The sequence below is a fragment of the Neoarthrinium moseri genome (assembly GCF_022829205.1).
Source record: "Neoarthrinium moseri strain CBS 164.80 chromosome Unknown scaffold11_Wmoseri_CBS_16480, whole genome shotgun sequence".
NCBI classification, from domain to species: Eukaryota; Fungi; Ascomycota; class Sordariomycetes; order Amphisphaeriales; family Apiosporaceae; genus Neoarthrinium; species Neoarthrinium moseri.
The window spans coordinates 296,135-313,037 of record NW_026055125.1 but is presented as its reverse complement, the minus strand read 5'-3'; the positions used below and the strand labels follow the sequence as shown (position 1 = coordinate 313,037).

Below are 16,903 nucleotides of genomic sequence, written 5' to 3'. Positions count from 1 at the left end.
ATTTCGCAAAGTGTTATCAAAGCTGCCCATCCAAAGCTTGTTCAGACGGCTTGCTGCTTCTAGAACGATTCTCTATTCACAACCGAGCTAAGTGAGTGGGGTAATAATGAAGCCTCTATACCCATCTGCAATGATCGCAGCCTGTCGCTCGTGATAGTCCTTCAACCCCCCGAAAAAGAACAGAACATTGTGCTTCTTGCCAGGAATGTTATCCCCAAAGATCCAACCACCAGTCTTGTGGAACAAACTTCCCTCGGCGATCTTGTTACTCAGATCAGTCCACTCCTTTTCCGCTTCTAGGGTGGCCTCCGCAGTGCCTCGAGTCCCGGCACGCTCAATGACACTGGCGAGAAAGTCGACTTGCGCCTCGGTCTGAGGTGGTGCATTAGTGAACGGATGGTTGGGGCCAGAGATCGTGAATAGATTTGGGAAGTTGGGAACAGCCAGGCCCAGGTACGATCTAGGGTTGTCTCCCCAATACTCCTGGAGGGTCTGGCCACCGCGCCCTCGGATGTTGATCTTCGTGTAGCTCCCAGTGACAGCGTCGAAGCCGGTCGCAAGCACCAACGCATCAAGCGGGTGTTCAACACCGTCGGATGTAACAGCCCCAGTAGGCGTTAGTTCCGTAAACGGTGTCTCCTTTAACGAAACCAAGCTCACATTGTCCTGGTTGAAGACCTCATAGTACCCGTTGTTGCATATCGGCCTTCTGGCGTACAGCTCAGTGGGAATCAACTTGCGAGCTGTCTGAGGATCCTTGACAGTCTCCAGTATCTTGCTCTTGATGAAGTCCGTGGCAGCCTTATTGGCTTCCTCATCAGTCGTGATGTCTGAGAAAGTTCCGAACATGAAATTGAATCCATTGCCTTCGTCCCATGCTTTCTGAAAGATATTCTTGCGCTCTTCGTCCGAGACGCTGAAAGTGGGGGTCGTGCTTTCAAGGAAGTTGAATCCGAAAGCAGATTTTTTGACGCGGTCCCAGATTTCATCATACTGTTCGTTGATGTGTGCACGCTCTTCCTCGGTCACGAGTCTATTGCCGTTGGGCACATTCCACTGCGGGTTGCGTTGGAAGCTAGTAACGTGCTTCGCCTCTTTGGCCAGCTCGATCAGGACCTGACTGCCCGTTGAGCCATTCCCGATGACGCCGACTCTTTTGCCGTGAAAGTCATGATGCTCTGGCCATGCTGCCGTATGGTATATGTCGCCTCTAAAGGAGCCGAAGTTCTTGATATCAGGAATATTCTTCTTGCTGAGTTGTCCTACACCAGTCACGAGGTATCGTGCCGAGAGTGTAATACCATCTGAAGCTTTAATATTCCACAGGCTCTTCAATTCGTCAAACTCAGCTTCAAGTAGGGTCGTTTTGAATTGAATGTGTTTCCTGAGATCATACTTGTCGACAACGTTGCCGAGGTAGGCTTTCACCTCTGGTTGTGTAACATAGTGGTTCGGCCAGGGATAGCTGCGTAGGTCGTCTTTATCAAAAGAGTAGCGAAAGACAACGGAATGCACGTCCGATGATGCGCCAGGGTAGCGGTTCCAGAACTAGGTCCCACCAACGTCTTCTGCGTTGTCGATCAATAGAACATGCAGGTTCAATTGCCTCAGCTTGTACAGTGCGTAGACACCAGCGAAGCCAGCTCCAACAACAACTGCGTCGTAACTGGGGGAATCAGCCATGTTCTGTACTGGAGAAAGTCATTTACTATTGTATGAAGATTAGTTGGGAAGAAATCAGCCAGGAACTTTCCTCTTATATAGTTATTCCTTTGGTCCGAGATCATCGGTGTCGTGATCTCTGACGGCGGTGCCGGCGCAGATCACGCAATCATAGCTCCGCAACCTGACACAGTCAGACATCACAACCCGTTGGATCCCGAAATATCTCCTACTGTTGTGCTACAACGATAAACAAGCCAGTTCGGGAGCAGGTTCTATTTCCATCCACTTTCAATTCTAAGCATGCAGTAATCAATCAGTGCTGTCTTCACTATGCCGCAATTACTGATCTTACAAATACGGCTGAGGAAGTGCATCGAGGTCTTGCAACACCAATAGCATGAGTATTTCAATCACGATAATGCTAAAATAGCGTTCTCTCATGCCTGCGGAATAACCAATTGTATGCTCTATTTTTAGTACTTGCCTTTAAAATGCCTTTGAAATATTTTGACTGTAGCTTGCATGCACAAGATCTAGACTTCCAGCTTCCGATACATGACCAATCCATTTCAGGTACCATTTGCGCTTCCATCATTCTTAACGCCATACAGTTTTCTTGTGGATACGATTTAGGGAGTATGCGCGGTGCCAGCAGCTGCCCAGACTTGAGTAGCGTGAACTTTACAGCTACTTCAAAGAGTCCCAATTTAGAGTAGTTTGGTCAAGGAGTAAAGTGATTTCTTACGTGAAGGCATAGATCATGTGAGTAGATAGAAGAATCACGGTTCCATGGTACCGGTGAATCGGTGTGAAGCTAAACGCCCTGGATCTAAGTTGAATGACTTAGTTGAGTGGTGGCCACAGTCGGAGTATCTCTGTGCACTGGACTCATGATTGTGGGATGATGAAAAGAAATATCAGGTGCATAGTATCAGAACAAAACACCACATCATTCATCTTTGGTGCCATGTAAAAGTCCCTTTTATAGTCAGCCATATAGTCTCTCCAGGCCAAAATGCCCTGTTGTTGGTTGGCTCATTAAGATGAGGCCATCGACATTTCAGTGAAGAATTTGAAGCTGATATCCAACATGCTGAACCATTCAACTCAACGGCTGAGAATAAGTCGTTTTGACTTGTCACATTCTTCTCGGCTTTGGAAAGTCCTTCGCAAGCATCAAGCCAGAGAACATTATTTGGGAAGAATCGAGTGTTAGTTCACTAAAAAAGTGATGTTCTGCATCAATACAGTAGTCACTATTTACAGAGGAATAAGTGACATCCCATCAACGTTGGTTGTGTTACTTGTCCCAATAACTAAAGAAACCTTCATAGTAAGATACCTCTGTAAGAAATGCTCATTTCTGAACCTGATCAACAATACGCCGTAATAGTCAAAGTGTGTTGTACTCCCGCTAGCCAAGAGCTTGAGTATGGACTCATGCTGAAACCTTAGCAAAACTACAAATTTCATGGTATAATGCTTTCTATGACACATGTATTAGATTGTCAACATTATTTCCCGTGATTTTGGAGGTAAGGACAGTCCCAATGACTATTTTGGCAATCTGAGTGTCGCGTACTACTTGACGAGGTAACTCTCAAGAGGCTGTCATCCTGTATGGGTAAAATTACGGGAATGATATTGCTGATGCCACACGAAATGGTTGGTGCTGCCAGAGTGCCTCATGCTATTTTGAAAAGGCACGAGCTGGTAGATCAGACTGTCAAGTAGCCTCGTTACTGATGCTAGATATATATAGATTTTCCCGACGGATGGTCACAAGCTGTCTCAATCCATTAACAATTGCAGCTTTGCTCATTCGGTTCAGTGCTCTAATTTTAAAATTGGGGGTTTTGCTGCGTCGTATGTGTCGGTGAAGACTGGGGGGCCGAGAAGACATTGCGCCGCAGGTTTGCTGCGAGGGCCGAACGCAATTCAGATGTGGCGCACAGGACACACTTAAGAGAAAAGTCCCCTCGAAGACAAATCTTGAAAACATGGAAGAATTTCATTATGCATTAGAGCGCGTACGATTTCTAAACCAGGCGCCTAGACCTAGTGTCAGATCTCAGGGGAAATGGATCAGAACTCAAGAATCAGTATGGGAAGCTCCAATAACAGCCCGTTTCCACCACATGCGATCCTCGCAAGCAGCGCACGCCCAGTGGAAGCATTGCAACTGGAGATTTTGCAAGAGAATATCCTCCACCAGCTCAAGATACTCGTCGAGTTTCAGGGACAGATAGCAACTGCAAGGGAGCCAATCGCCTCCGAATGGATTTACACCGGCATATTGGAGATACTGGGCCTCGCTCTAGCAGCCTTGTTCGGCGCATTCACTGTTCTCGCCTGGCAGAACGCGAAGATAGCAAATGAGCTTGCGACGAAGGCAAACGATATCGCCAGTGACGCGGAGGAACTTGCAAAACAAGCAAACAATATGACTTTAAAAGGCAATTGTCTAAATGGGGCAGCCACGTTCATGAATATATTGCAATATTGCCAGTCATCAGAAGTGAGTATAGCATCACGGCCGCGAAACATTGCGATGCGGAAGCTGACTGCAAGAACAAGGATCACCCTGTTGAGTCTTGTGTTCAGCTTACGCACCAGTTTAAGGAGACAGAAGCTTCAGAAGATCGATTTTTTGCCGCTATGGCGGCTGCAATTTTAAAAGACATCTCTGGATGTTATCCAAACGACCATTATACCCCTGGACCAGCCACGACCAATACCCCTTCCGCTACATCCAGGAGTGCCTCAACATCATTGTATCCAATAAGTCAAGAAAGCTTAAATCTAACAACTCTGATCACCATTACCTCAGTCGTCACCACAACTCTTACATCCAGCAGAACGTCAACTGTCGCTGTGGTTGCTCCGAGCTATCAACCCTCTACCTCGAGTCTTGGCACTGGGGCCGTATCCAGCAATACATCATCGCTGAACTCCGAGGCACAGATTAGAGGGGCGGGTCCTGTTGTGGGCGGCGTCATTGGCGCTGTTACTTTGGTCATGATGCTGTGTCTCTTCCGGTACTATGTATACAAGTCTAGAAAAAGGCAGAGCGTGGTAGCCAAGAAGATCAGTACGGCAACTTTCGATAGTTCTAGTCAAAGTTTCCCTGACCATGGCAAACTTCCGTAGCCTGAGTTATCGGCCACCGCAATTTTATTGGCATTGGACATCGGTAGTACGGCGGCAGAAGATCATAGAGTTGAAGAAGTCACTGTAGACACGGAGGCGGAGAGACAAGAAATAATAATTATGTAAATGAAAAAAAAAAAAAAAAAGGACTTAAAATGAGTATCGAAATTAGGAGAGGATCAACGTATATCTTGAGTTTCTGGCATATAGCCATATATTGAATTTATTGAAAGTTTGAAAGAATCTTCAGTGCTCCTTCGAGGAGGCTATAGGCGTGTAAGAAGCTTATCGAAGACCAGAGTTTAAAAACTATATATTAAGCGTCGAAGTTACTGTTTCTTTGACCAAGACGACGCTACCGAATTTCGTAATCAAGACTTAAGTTCCTGAACTGGAGCGTTGCCCAACAAGTTAATATCAATCGAACCAGGTTGGCCATTCTACCAACAGTGTTCTATAAAGCTAAGCTCTGAGATGCCACCGAGCGGCACGGCCACCTGTTTTGCCGTCTGACTGATCGCTCAGCAAATGGCAGACGTGCATTCATGTGGCTGCCTGATCAGGCGTAGCCCGAGATAACGACCTGCGCAATCGCCCATGTTGGATTGCGGCCGCACCAGTACTCTTCTAGCAAACCCGTCTATGCTCCGAGGTGTTATATATTGACGGCTTTGAAGCTTTCTTTGCTACGATGGTAAGCCGGTCGGTCCATGCGATCGCGGCGTTGCTGTTGGTAAGTTGTTCGACAGCAGCGCCGCCGTCGCGGGATCCCTTCGGGCCAAGCCTGGAGTCAGCACGCCAAAATGCGCCTCAGATCTTCAATGCGATCCATAATGCCATGCGACAGTTTGGCTCTTCGTTGCACCACAATGGCATGTCCTTCTTCCCTGCGACCATCCCGGCAGGGACTATGCTCTACCATGGTGCAACTACGCCGAAAATACCAGACACACTTGAATGGCTCGCTTTCGAGGTTGAGCATGCAGAGAACTTCGCTCGCGGGTATCGGCGACCAAACCAGACTCGGGGTTTCGCACAGTCGCAAGAGAATGGACAAAGACCCCTTCAGAATTGGGCACATTCCGAGAAAGAAGAGTATGTGACCTTCCGGTCATCTTCCATGGCCCACGTCTTTGATGACGGGTGGCATGGAAACGAACCCGCATGGGAACCGGGTTACTTCCATATTTATCAAGCTGTTCGGCCGCTAAATGTACTTTACCTGGATGGCATGGCCGCCGGCAAGACGAACATGGGGACGAACGATGCCGAAGACTTCATCCTCAGCAGCAATAAGAGTCGTGGCGGCTACGAGGACTACATACGTGCGGCAGATCTGTGCACCTGGTCGAAGCAGTGGGGCGTCGATGGCCTCATTCGTATGGAGCCAGGCTTTGAGGTCATATACTGCGACTTCCACGACGGCGGGCTGCTTCAGGTTGCGGCAAATCGACGTGGACCCATAGATGGGTCGAAGGAGTACCTAATATTCAAGATGTTCGAATGGATACAGGCGGCTTCCAAGCGGTACCGTGGCATCGGCGGTAACAGAGTTCAGGTTGACTATTCTTCAATGGTCTCTGCCTTCTTCTACCCGGTGAACCTCACTAATCCCAATGCGACTCGATCCGAGCACCCGAGGCTTGTGTTTGCGACAGAGTCGGAACTGGCGGCAATCAAAGGCCACGTTGAACGGACAGTAATTAGAAGCTGGGAGGGTGTAAAGTCGGCCGTCGACTGGCAAGGAGTAACGGACATGATTGTGACTCGGTATTCTGACAGACTGTCGCTGATGGCCGCAACGAAGTCCATCAAAGACATGAAGCTATTGCTCAGTCATCTGCTTGATGGATATATTCATCGCCAGGACGATGGCTTTGATCTACACGCGGCTCAGCAACGATGTAGGAGGCATTACCTTGATGGTTTTGCCCCAGTCACGCCGGAAGAGAACCTCATGCACGCCGGGATTGACAGCACCGCCAAGCTGATCTGTGAAACGCTGTTTGAAGCCCATGCACTGGTGGTGGAAAACCCGTCCGCCGATGAGTCATCAGTGCAGACAGCTGTCCGTATGGCACAGGATTTGATGGACACCCTGCGATGGCCAGAGTGGAAGCTATGCGGAGCTTGCCAGGTAGACGAGGTGTGCTTCGTCGCCATGTGGCCGTTCGGCAACGTTGAAGACCATTATAGCCCTAGCTGTCAAAATGCAACAACAGCATTCGCGCGGAATAGCTATTGGAGGTACAATTGGTAATTCAGTAAAGCCATTCAATTAAGCCGTACACAAGGTGGATCAGTTTCTGCGACATTATATGGGCGTGCAGACGAAACGCTGCAAAGGGAGACGTAGGGTGAATGTACGCAAAAATGGAGCAGAGAATTAAAGATGCGTTTTTGTCTTGTTTCCAGTATACTAAGATAGAAGGTGGTCTTAGGCAAATTTGTCACTATTTTAAAACGAACCGTTCAATATTTCATCCAAACTTCGACATTGTTAACGATACTGGCTTCGGTCCGTTTGGTGGTGGTTTATGATCGCTCCTTGGCTGCCATCGTAGTGTGCATTTCTGTCGTCTGCAAGAAGCTCGAATCCCAACGGTGCGTATAAGACTTCGTGGACGCCCCTGATGGTGTGCGATTTCGAGCCAGACCCGACATGGGCGAACTTGACGGGTAAGTTTCGCACGAATCAGGAGTAAGAAGCTCTTTCCGACTTTCGTCACCAATTGTAGGTCCGCGTCGGCTTTTCAGCACTTTCACCTCATCGCCCAGGAGCTGGTTGACCTTCAGCTGCTCCCTAAGTGATGATTCGACACCCTTCAGTCTCCACCGAAGTAGGTCGACTTCCTCCTGCAACCTGTTCGACTCCGCGCCCTTCTTGAGCAGCTTCTTCTCGGCTTCATATACGTGCTTTGCACCGTCCTCGTAGCCGACCAACGTAATCCTCTGGTTAATCATATCCTGAAGACCTTCGTTCTGGGCTTGCAGCGTGGTGATGATAGCATCGCGGTCTTCAAGCTCTTCCCGGCTGAGCAGTGTTGCCTTGAGGTCGCCATCCAAAAAGCTTGCCATTTTGTTCCAGCAGCCTGCCTCCTTCTCCGCTTGCAGTTCGCTGAGCTTCAGGCTCAATTGGCCAATGGTGTCATCCCCAGCTCTTTGCAGTTCTTCGAGCCACATGATGCGCTCCTGAGCTACGAAGCAATGATGCAGGATGATCTCATGCTTTCGCTGTAATTCGCTGAGTTTAAGTCCAAGAGCAGATACGTTGAGTGGCTTGGACTCGGATTCCAACTGGAGGTTAGAAAGCTGCTGGTTCTGCAAGTAGGCCTGCTGGTTCAAGGCCGCAAGCGGAGATAGTATCGGAGATGAAGGCTCAGAAGTTTCTGATATGAAGGAGTTGTGTGGAGCATCACGCCCCTTTTCTGATATGAAATTCAATTGGTGGCCACCATCCAAAGAAACGTGCTGCGAATTCATCATCGAAAGCACTCCCTTCAGAGAAGACATCTGCTCGGCGAATGCAGCAAGGTCAGCACTGAATGCATTGCCATTGTAACCAGATGTTCTCTCCGTCAGCTCCTCCTTGATGAAGCTCACGGCATTTTTCACTGCACCCAAATCCTGACTGGTCTTGGCCGTGGTAGAGCTTGACTTGGATCAGTACATGCTCTCGAAACTGACTTTGGCGGAGCCATGTCACCCACACTTGTATGAGCGAAACCTGCATCAACAAGTCTGCATTGGCATCCCGGAGCCTCCTCGTCGACTTGGCAATCTGATCCGCATTGAAGTACTAGTTGAAGCTCCGCCAAGTAGCGCCTATCTTTCCTATAACCTTGGAGGAGTTCCAGTCCGCGACGAGCTTTTCTACCTCAGTCAGCTCGTCGCCGATAGCCTCGACGTTCTGCGCGACGCCCTCGAGCCACCCGTCGGGCCAGTCGCAGTCTCTGCTCCGCATGAAGCCAACCAGCCTTCCGACGGCGCTCTTGACGCTGTTGACAGTGGCGCACAGCGAGCGCACGTCGGCCGGCGCGTCCTTGAGCGCCTCGACCGCGTCGTACAGCGACTTGGAGACCTTGATGGCCGTCCCGACGACGGTGGCCGCGGTGGTGACGATGGTGACGGGGTCCATGGCATACGGTAAGAGATGAGTTTTCTCGCCGAGAGATGGTTCAAAGTCGAGAGATGCCATCATCTGTTGTACAATCGCCTGATGACGTCTCGAGAGGCTGCTTTTTGTGCTTCGCACAATCCCTTACGGCGCCTTTACGCAAGGGGGCACTTGCCGCGCGAGTCTAAACTCCAGAGGAAAGCGGAAAGGAATGTTTAGACCTGCTTGCTACCTAATTTCGAGACTCTATGGCGACAAATAAGTTACCCGATGCGATTAGAGTGATTGAAGAACGAAGGGCCCAAGGTTCCCAGTTCGTTGTTTTGACAAGGTCTGTGTCACAATTTACGATTGCTGGGAGAACACGTAGCAACGTAGAGCGTACGAGAATTTAAGGAGAACTGAAGAGAACTTGGTATAGGTCCTTCTCTGGTATCAATCAAAATTCAATGTCGCCACACCTGTCCAAGCCTCTATGAGAACTCCCTCCCCAACGCAAATACCGAGAGAAATGCCAGGCTGGTGTTGGCGACGATCATTTGCCCCATCTCGAGGTCTCATCACCGCCTGCCCATTCTCGCTCCTCGTAGCCCAAGATCTTCTTGACCTCGGTGACCTTGGCTGCCAACCCTGTGTTCTTTCCGGCGTTGTCGCTGATCTTGATGGCCGGGTTGCCGGCTGCCGAGCTCAACTTGATGACGATATTCAACGGAACTGACTTCTTGCCCGTGCTCAGCTGAATGAAGTCATTTGTGAGAAAGGTGCCGACGCCGAAGGTCGGCTGGAGCCCAGCATCCTCCGAGACTCTCTTGTACTCAATACATTTCTCAATGTCCAGCGAGTCCGAGAAGACAACCGTCTTCTCCTTTATGCCCTGCTCGTCGTAAAACTTGCGCATCATCTTCACAAATTCGGCCGGGTCCCCGGAGTCCTGGCGTACACCATTGAACACTTCCGCATATGTGCGAGTAGAGACCACATCTCCGTTTGCTAACGGGACATTGGGGGTGCCCGGCAGGTACTTGATAGGCTTCTTGAAGGCTTCCAGGAACGCCCTTGTGCCAAAAGTGTCGGTCAAGGCGATCCCTAGTGTGCCCTCGCCAAAGCATCCGACCCACCTCCGTAAAGCCTCCTCTGTTGCATTCACGTAGTCATCGGTGATGGCGGCAATGCCCATAAACCACTCGTGCGCCACGGTACCGACAGGGGGCAGGTTGAAGCGCATTGCCAGGTGGACGTTGCTCGTGCCAGAGATTTTGCCGGGCAGGCCGCGCTCCAGGCCAGCCTTGCTTGCCTTGACGAAACCTCGGAAGACCAGTGCCTGGGTATGGTAGTCTCTGCGCCGGCGGGTGCCGAACTCTGAGGTGATACAGCCAGCTTCCAGCAACTTGATCCCCTTCTCAAACGCCTTTTCCTCCTGGCCGTCGTAGTTCCAGTCCTTGTCCATGAACTTGAAGTAGGCTTCGGAGGTGAGAGCGAGCAGGGGAATTTCGTAGAGGATGGTGTCAACCCATGTGCCGCGAATCTGGATATCGACATCGCCGAGATCGTCGTCGGCCCCGGTGTCCTCGCCGACCGGCTTGAATGTCGTGACGATCTGCTCCCGCGGGGACAGTCGGAACTCGGAGAGAAAGTCGAGGTAGTCGGAAGAGAGGTATTTGCAGTGAGTCTGGAGGTATCGCAGCTCGTCGTCGGAAAGCGAAATGTTCCCCAGCTTGCTGATTTGCAGCTCTAGCCACTTGAAGGCCTTTCTCGAGAGTTTCTTCTCGTGGGTGCGGTTCGTGAAGGCGTAGGTGACGGGGACGGCGCGGTAGTACTTGAAGACAGCACATTGCATCGTCAGCTTGTACAGATCGGTGTCGAGGAAGGAAATGACACCCTCCGGGAAGGGTGTCGACCAGTCGAAGTCCATCTTGGGCGACGCGGGAATACGACTGAGCTCGTGGCTTGTTCCGGCAGACTCTACTCTGTACCAAGACAGTCGCAGTCGCGCTGGTGAATCGCTGATGAACGACGGATGGAGATGGCTGGGAAGGTGATGTATAAGACGGGCTCTTTGGTACCAGATGTGGCCAACCTGGCGTACTGGCAGAATTTCACGCAAGGTAGCCCAAGACTCTTGTGAAGAGCACGGGGGAGAGGCAGCAATTTATGACTCAAAGCAGTTTCACGATCTCGCACGTCGCAAGCGGCTGCACCGGGGCCAGAAGCTGAAAAGCGGAGCTAGACAGACGGGCGAGTTGCTTCGAGGGTCTGCCTGGCTGTAAATAAATAATGAGCAAGAAGGGCTCGGGTCTGCCAGGGTAGCACAAAGGACTACGTGCGAGACTTGGGATTTATCTCCGGTACATTCACCAGAAGGACAGTCGAGCGGACACGACGCGGCTTTTCCTCCGCCTGTTCGAAGCCATTGCCATGTCTCACGGCCGCACTCTGGCTGCTCCAGCGGGTTGTTTCGTCGGCGCGGGGTGTAGCTACCGTAGGCGTCGTCATGGAATGGTGGGGCAGCATGTCGCCGTTGCCGCCGGAGCGCATCAGTGTCGCAGTGTCGCTGCCCCTCCTTCCCGTTACAGTGAGGCTACTGGGGGCCTTTTGGGGGGGGGGGCTCAAGGGCTGGCTGCCTGGGGCCGACCCTCTGGAAGGTACCTCTGTACCTCGTCTGCTGCCCAGGCTCTTGCGGCGCTCTGCTCTGGCCTTGGCCCCTCAGCCTCTCTCTAGCTATCCTACCCGGGAGTTACAGCGGTACGGTGATTGGGAGCTACAGAAGCCTTCTCCCAGGGCGACGTGGGATTCGCCAGTTGCTTCAGCGGCGCGATGTGGGGGGCCCAGCGGCACAGACCATACCTTAAATTTCTGAGCCTGCAGGGCCGGCGGCCATAGTTAATTGGTAAGTTAGAGGCGGCAGAAAAAAAAGGTTGAGGCGAGGCTTGACGGTCTCCAGAGAAAAAAAAAAAAGTTCCAACAGTGCAGACCGAAGTCTCGTCTGCGCGTCTAGCCTCAACATCTCCTGCCGACGGGTCGAGATCAAGGCCGCAACCATGGACATTCACCGTTGTCGCTTTGTGCCATACCCCCCTTCTGCCATCAATGCTGTCGCCTTTTCCTACGCCCATGTCACCAGCAAGAAGAAGGCCGGCCTGGCACGCCTGGCCATCGGCCGCTCCAATGGCGACATCGAGATCTGGAACCCTCTGAACGGCCAATGGCACCAGGAGACCATCCTCCACGGCGGCAAGGACAGGAGCATCGACGGCCTGGTCTGGGTCAACGAGCCCGACCAGGTCCTGCACGACGGCAACGTGCTCGTCGGCAAGTCCAGGCTGTTCAGCATCGGCTACACCAGCACCGTCACCGAGTGGGATCTCGAGAAGCGACGCCCCAAGAAGCAGGCGAGCGGCATGCATGGCGACATATGGTGTCTCGCCGTCCAGCCCTTTGAGATCCCCGGCAAGAAGGGCCAGCCGCCCAAGATGGCCGAGTCCGGCCGCCGACTGGTCGCCGGCACCATCGACGGCAGTCTCGCCCTCTACTCGATCGACGACGGCGACCTACGATTCGACCGCGTGCTCGTCAAGTCCACCAGCAAGAAGACCAAGATGGTCAGCATCGCCTTCCAGAACCGACACATCGCCGTCGTTGGCTGCTCCGACAGCGCCATCCGCGTCTACGACATGCGCAACGGCAATCTGCTGCGCAAGATGACGCTCGGCTCCGACCTGGCCGGCGGCACCAAGGAAATCATTGTCTGGTCCGTCAAGTGCATGAACGATGGCGACATCGTCTCGGGCGACTCCACGGGCCAGGTTTGCATCTGGGATGGCAAGACCTACTCCCAGGCCCAACGGCTACAGAGCCATAAGCAGGATGTCCTGTCGTTGGCTGTTAGCGCCGACGGGTCGACCATTGTTAGTGGAGGTATGGACAAGAGGAGTATCCTGTACAGGAAGACGTCTGGCTCCGGCTCCCGATGGGGCAAGGTCTGGCACAGGCGGTATCACAGCCACGACGTCAAAACCATGTCCTCCTTCGAGGGCGCTGGCATGAGTGTGGTAGTCTCAGGAGGTTTGTCTATCTTGGTCGCTCAAACACCCGCTTTCTCCATGGCACTAACTCATTGAACAGGACCCGATGCGCAGCCGATTGTGTTGCCATTGCGGGAGGCCGGCTTGGAGAACCACCGATCGCTGTCGAACCTGCCACAGAGCGTTCCCCTCCAGAGCGCCTCCCGCGCAAGACTGATCGTGAGCTGGTGGGATCGCGAAGTCCACATCTGGCGCCTTCAGAAGCCTCTCAATGAGATTGTCAACGGCGCCAGTGTCGACTCAGAGACCAGCAAGAACCGCAAGCTCCTGGCAAGAATTCTTATAAAGGGCGAGGCCAACATCACCTCGGCCTCGGTCAGCAACGATGGCTCATTGCTGCTGGTCTCCACAACGTCAGACGTCAAGGCCTTTTTCCTGAAATCGCGAGGCGATGGTTGGAAGGACGAGCTCAAGGTTTCCAAGGTGGATGTCCCTGCTGCCACTGCCGCCCTGGGAGCCACGCACCTGAAAATCTCTCCCGATGGCAGATGGGTTTGTTTGGCTCAAGATGGAAGTAGAGCATCCCTCTTGGAGGTGTCACAAGATCCAGAGGACGGCAATCGACCTGTTCTTCATTCCAGAGCGGTCAAGTTGAATCGATTACGGCGGAACATACCCAAGCATATTACCTTTGGAGGGCTTGGGCAATATGACAGAAGCATTACCCAGATCGCCTTTTCTCCAGACACCAGAATGCTTGCTGTGGCAGATATGGCTGGATACATCGACACCTGGATTTACCAGGATTCCAATCTAGTTCAGAATGGAGCCAACAGCCACGACGGCGCCGAGTCTTCGGCCAGCGACACTTCTGACAGTGAAAACGAGGACGAAGACCCCACTGCTGCTCGCTGGCTCCGTAATCCCAACGGCTCACTATTGCCCAAACTGAACTACGCACCCACCATCCTCTCCTTCTCGGACCACATTCCGTCATCCAAGTCCCGTGCCGCCCCTGCTGACGATGATGCGGACATGGATGACTACGTCCTCCTCGCCATCACTGCAAGGCCACAGATCCTGACCCTTCACCCGACTATTGGCTCTATAACTCCATGGTCAAGGCGCAATCCAGTGCAGCGATTCCCCGTCGAATTCCGCAACATTCGTGATCTTGTCAAGGGCGCATTGTGGGCGGGTGACCGTCTGTGGATGTACGGCAATACTTTCCTAGCCATGCTTGACATGTCCAAGGACATTGCCGAGGACCTGGCGAACCCCTCGTCCTCCCTAGTACCTCTTGACGGCCAGCCAGCCAAACCGAAGAAAAGAAAGAGAGGAGGCGATACTGGCGCTGGAAACAAGATGCAGATCGGCGCTACCGGACCTACCAAGGTCGAGCGCTACGTGGAAGGCGAGCCTGTCGAGGAGCTCAATATGGATGGCCCTGATCCCATGGACACGGACGGAACTAGTGCACCCGAGGATGACAGTGAGAGCGAGGACTCTGACGAAGAGCTACAAGGTGAACTTGCATCTCGCCGGAGAGCCGAAGGCAAGAAAGGTCCGGATGCCCAACCAAACCAAGGCACTGGCTTCTGGCACACGCTGAAGTACCGGCCGATTCTCGGGATCGTTTCTCTGGAGCATCTCGAAGAGTCGGAAATAGCCGATGATGATGTTGTAACACCACTCGGGAACGGCGATGGACGCAAACCTCTGGAGGTCGCCCTTGTTGAGCGACCTCTGTGGGATACGGATATGCCAGACAGGTACTTCTCGGATGGCGAGTTTGAGAGGTAGCCGAGTAGATGCGACGGTAGGGGATGATATCAAACTAGATCAATTCCAAGAGCGAGACTTTTTGTTTAACATTGGTGACCGCCCGACATTTATGACGTATTTCATATATGGTAACATTTTGACTTGAGTCTCATGTCGCTCACGACAGTATGAAATGAACACGGCCCTCCATTCCTGCGTTTCCATTAATGAGTCAGGTGGACTAAAGAGCAACAACGTATTAGAGCGCTCAACCCATCCACGTAGACCCGAAATTGCCACAAAATCCCATGCCATAGGTCCACCCATCATTGCCGGGGCTGATTGCCAGGACCGGATGACCCCGAGAACACCTGGTCGTGGTACAGCCCTCCGCCGGTGTGTTGAACCTGACAAAGTAGGTTTCGCAGATCGAGCCGTCGTTACTAAGACGCCAGTACGCGCAGTCGCTGTTGATGTTGCAATTAAAGCAGCAATTTCCGAGGTCGTTGAACCCATCCCCTCGAAAGCCCCAGACGACGTTCTCGTTCGATGGGATCCCCGCCACGAGGTACTTCGACACGTTGGTGGCGTCGCATGGGTCCTCGGTCCTGGTCGTTGCCGCGACCGTGGTCGCCGTCGCCGTCTGGTTGACAAGCGCCGTGGCGTCGGCAGAGGCAGTCAGAGTCACCGTTATTGTGGTGGTGGCAACTGCCGTCTCCGTAAAGGTTGTAGTCGTGGTGCTCGTTACTGTCTGCGTCGGTGCCGAAGCAGTAACAGATTCAACTATGGTTAGCGTCACGTCGATCCTCGAGGCTGCATCAGTTGGCGTGGCAGTGTAGGGAACGGTCTGAACTGCAGCCGTTGCTGTGACGGTGAGAAGTTCGGTGCTCGTTGGCTGGGTGCTGACGGTCGACGTGAGGAAGCAGGCTGAGAAGAAGATCAAAATCAGTTCTAACCTCATTGTCCAAGAAGGCCGCAGGACAAGAGAGACGTACAACAATCGCGTGGAATGGCCACTCCGCGGCAACGACCTGAACGCTTCACAGCAGTTGGGCACGTTTCTGGAGCCCAGCTGACTGTGCTGGTGGAGGTACTTCTCCTATAACGCGCGAGTTTAGCAGGAATATGTTCCAGACTATGGAGACGAGTAGGAGACTCACGAGATGATAGTGGTTGCAGCCGTGTTTGTTTTCACCGATGTAACAGTCACGGTAGTTGTTCCAATATTAGTCTCCGTGGATGCAAGTACAACTGTTGTCGATGCTGTGTTCCATAGAACCGCGGTATCTGTGTGAGTCCTTTGATCCAAGCATATGCAAGTCAGCACTGCAGATAACTAGACACAGAGAAGAGAGTCAACAGACAACTTACGGGGGCACTATAACAGTTAGAGTCACCGTGTTGGAGGAGGTGACGACAGCGTTCTGAGCAACTGTGGTAAGCGTGATGATGGGCGTTTCTGTAATGGTGGAGAAGCTCGTGATGGTCTCGCGTGCGGCTTCACAAGTCACAAAAGAAGTGGCTCGGGCCGCTGCAAAAATTCCAATTCAGTTCATTATAATTAAAACAATTCAGAGGACCCAACACCTCTAGCTTACCAATGATTGAAGAGCATATCTGGGAGGATGAGGCTGGAACCACCTGGCACGATGACGCAGGAGCTTCGCATCTAGGAGCGATGGCCACGACGGCCTCCAACCCCGACAGCAACATGAACCAGACGACTTTTGCCTTCATGTCTGCTAATTCTTCGTTAGGATTCCTAGATATGTTTTCCAATTGGACTTCTTCGTACCTCTACTAACCTTTATGCCCAGATGTCGCGTACGTCGGATGACAACGCGAAAAGTCAGGAGGGATGAAGCGGCCAAAGTAGCTCGGTAATCATGGTAGAAGAGGTCTAGTGAAAACAAGCTGAGCGAGGAATTTAGAGGAATAACATAACAAATATTTGAATTGAGGCTGGCACGGAGGATATGTCCCATCTAGGGCTGTCGCATTCCAGACCGTACATGATTGGCGTCACATGTACTAGTACCATAGGAGTAAATACGAACTTCCGGACTCGATCACTTCTGTCTGGCAAGAGCCAACACAAACAATTGCTTTATTTCGCGTGCTAAGATCAATATACTATATGAGATGGTGACATTGCAATTGAGTAGGCATTCAACGTCAATGTGGT

The 16,903-nt window shown here is 52.0% G+C and overlaps 7 protein-coding genes across 7 annotated transcripts; 3 read left to right on the top strand and 4 right to left on the bottom strand.

Moving 5' to 3' along the window:
• Positions 1-87: 87 nt before the first annotated feature.
• On the bottom strand, positions 88-1,683 carry JN550_004224 (uncharacterized protein; the record flags this gene model as incomplete). Its single annotated transcript, XM_049315716.1, has 2 exons — positions 88-1,478; positions 1,560-1,683. The coding sequence occupies 2 exons, from the start codon at positions 1,681-1,683 to the stop codon at positions 88-90; spliced, it is 1,515 nt and encodes a 504-aa protein (XP_049173762.1).
• Positions 1,684-3,769: 2,086 nt separating this feature from the next.
• JN550_004223 (uncharacterized protein) lies at positions 3,770-4,815 on the top strand (the record flags this gene model as incomplete). Its single annotated transcript, XM_049315715.1, has 2 exons — positions 3,770-4,183; positions 4,243-4,815. 2 exons carry the CDS (start codon positions 3,770-3,772, stop codon positions 4,813-4,815), a joined length of 987 nt encoding a protein of 328 aa, XP_049173761.1.
• A 691-nt stretch (positions 4,816-5,506) lies between these two features.
• Positions 5,507-7,075, top strand: JN550_004222 (uncharacterized protein; the record flags this gene model as incomplete). Its single annotated transcript, XM_049315714.1, has 1 exon — positions 5,507-7,075. One exon carries the CDS (start codon positions 5,507-5,509, stop codon positions 7,073-7,075), a length of 1,569 nt encoding a protein of 522 aa, XP_049173760.1.
• A 275-nt stretch (positions 7,076-7,350) lies between these two features.
• JN550_004221 (uncharacterized protein) lies at positions 7,351-8,953 on the bottom strand (the record flags this gene model as incomplete). Its single annotated transcript, XM_049315713.1, has 3 exons — positions 7,351-8,467; positions 8,526-8,614; positions 8,693-8,953. 3 exons carry the CDS (start codon positions 8,951-8,953, stop codon positions 7,351-7,353), a joined length of 1,467 nt encoding a protein of 488 aa, XP_049173759.1.
• A 514-nt stretch (positions 8,954-9,467) lies between these two features.
• JN550_004220 (uncharacterized protein) lies at positions 9,468-10,844 on the bottom strand (the record flags this gene model as incomplete). The annotated part of the gene is made up of 1 exon (XM_049315712.1): positions 9,468-10,844. The coding sequence occupies one exon, from the start codon at positions 10,842-10,844 to the stop codon at positions 9,468-9,470; it is 1,377 nt and encodes a 458-aa protein (XP_049173758.1).
• A 1,126-nt stretch (positions 10,845-11,970) lies between these two features.
• On the top strand, positions 11,971-14,757 carry JN550_004219 (uncharacterized protein; the record flags this gene model as incomplete). The annotated part of the gene is made up of 2 exons (XM_049315710.1): positions 11,971-12,994; positions 13,055-14,757. 2 exons carry the CDS (start codon positions 11,971-11,973, stop codon positions 14,755-14,757), a joined length of 2,727 nt encoding a protein of 908 aa, XP_049173757.1.
• Positions 14,758-14,986: 229 nt separating this feature from the next.
• Positions 14,987-16,455, bottom strand: JN550_004218 (uncharacterized protein; the record flags this gene model as incomplete). Its single annotated transcript, XM_049315709.1, has 5 exons — positions 14,987-15,645; positions 15,714-15,817; positions 15,879-16,016; positions 16,090-16,249; positions 16,317-16,455. 5 exons carry the CDS (start codon positions 16,453-16,455, stop codon positions 14,987-14,989), a joined length of 1,200 nt encoding a protein of 399 aa, XP_049173756.1.
• Positions 16,456-16,903: the final 448 nt, after the last annotated feature.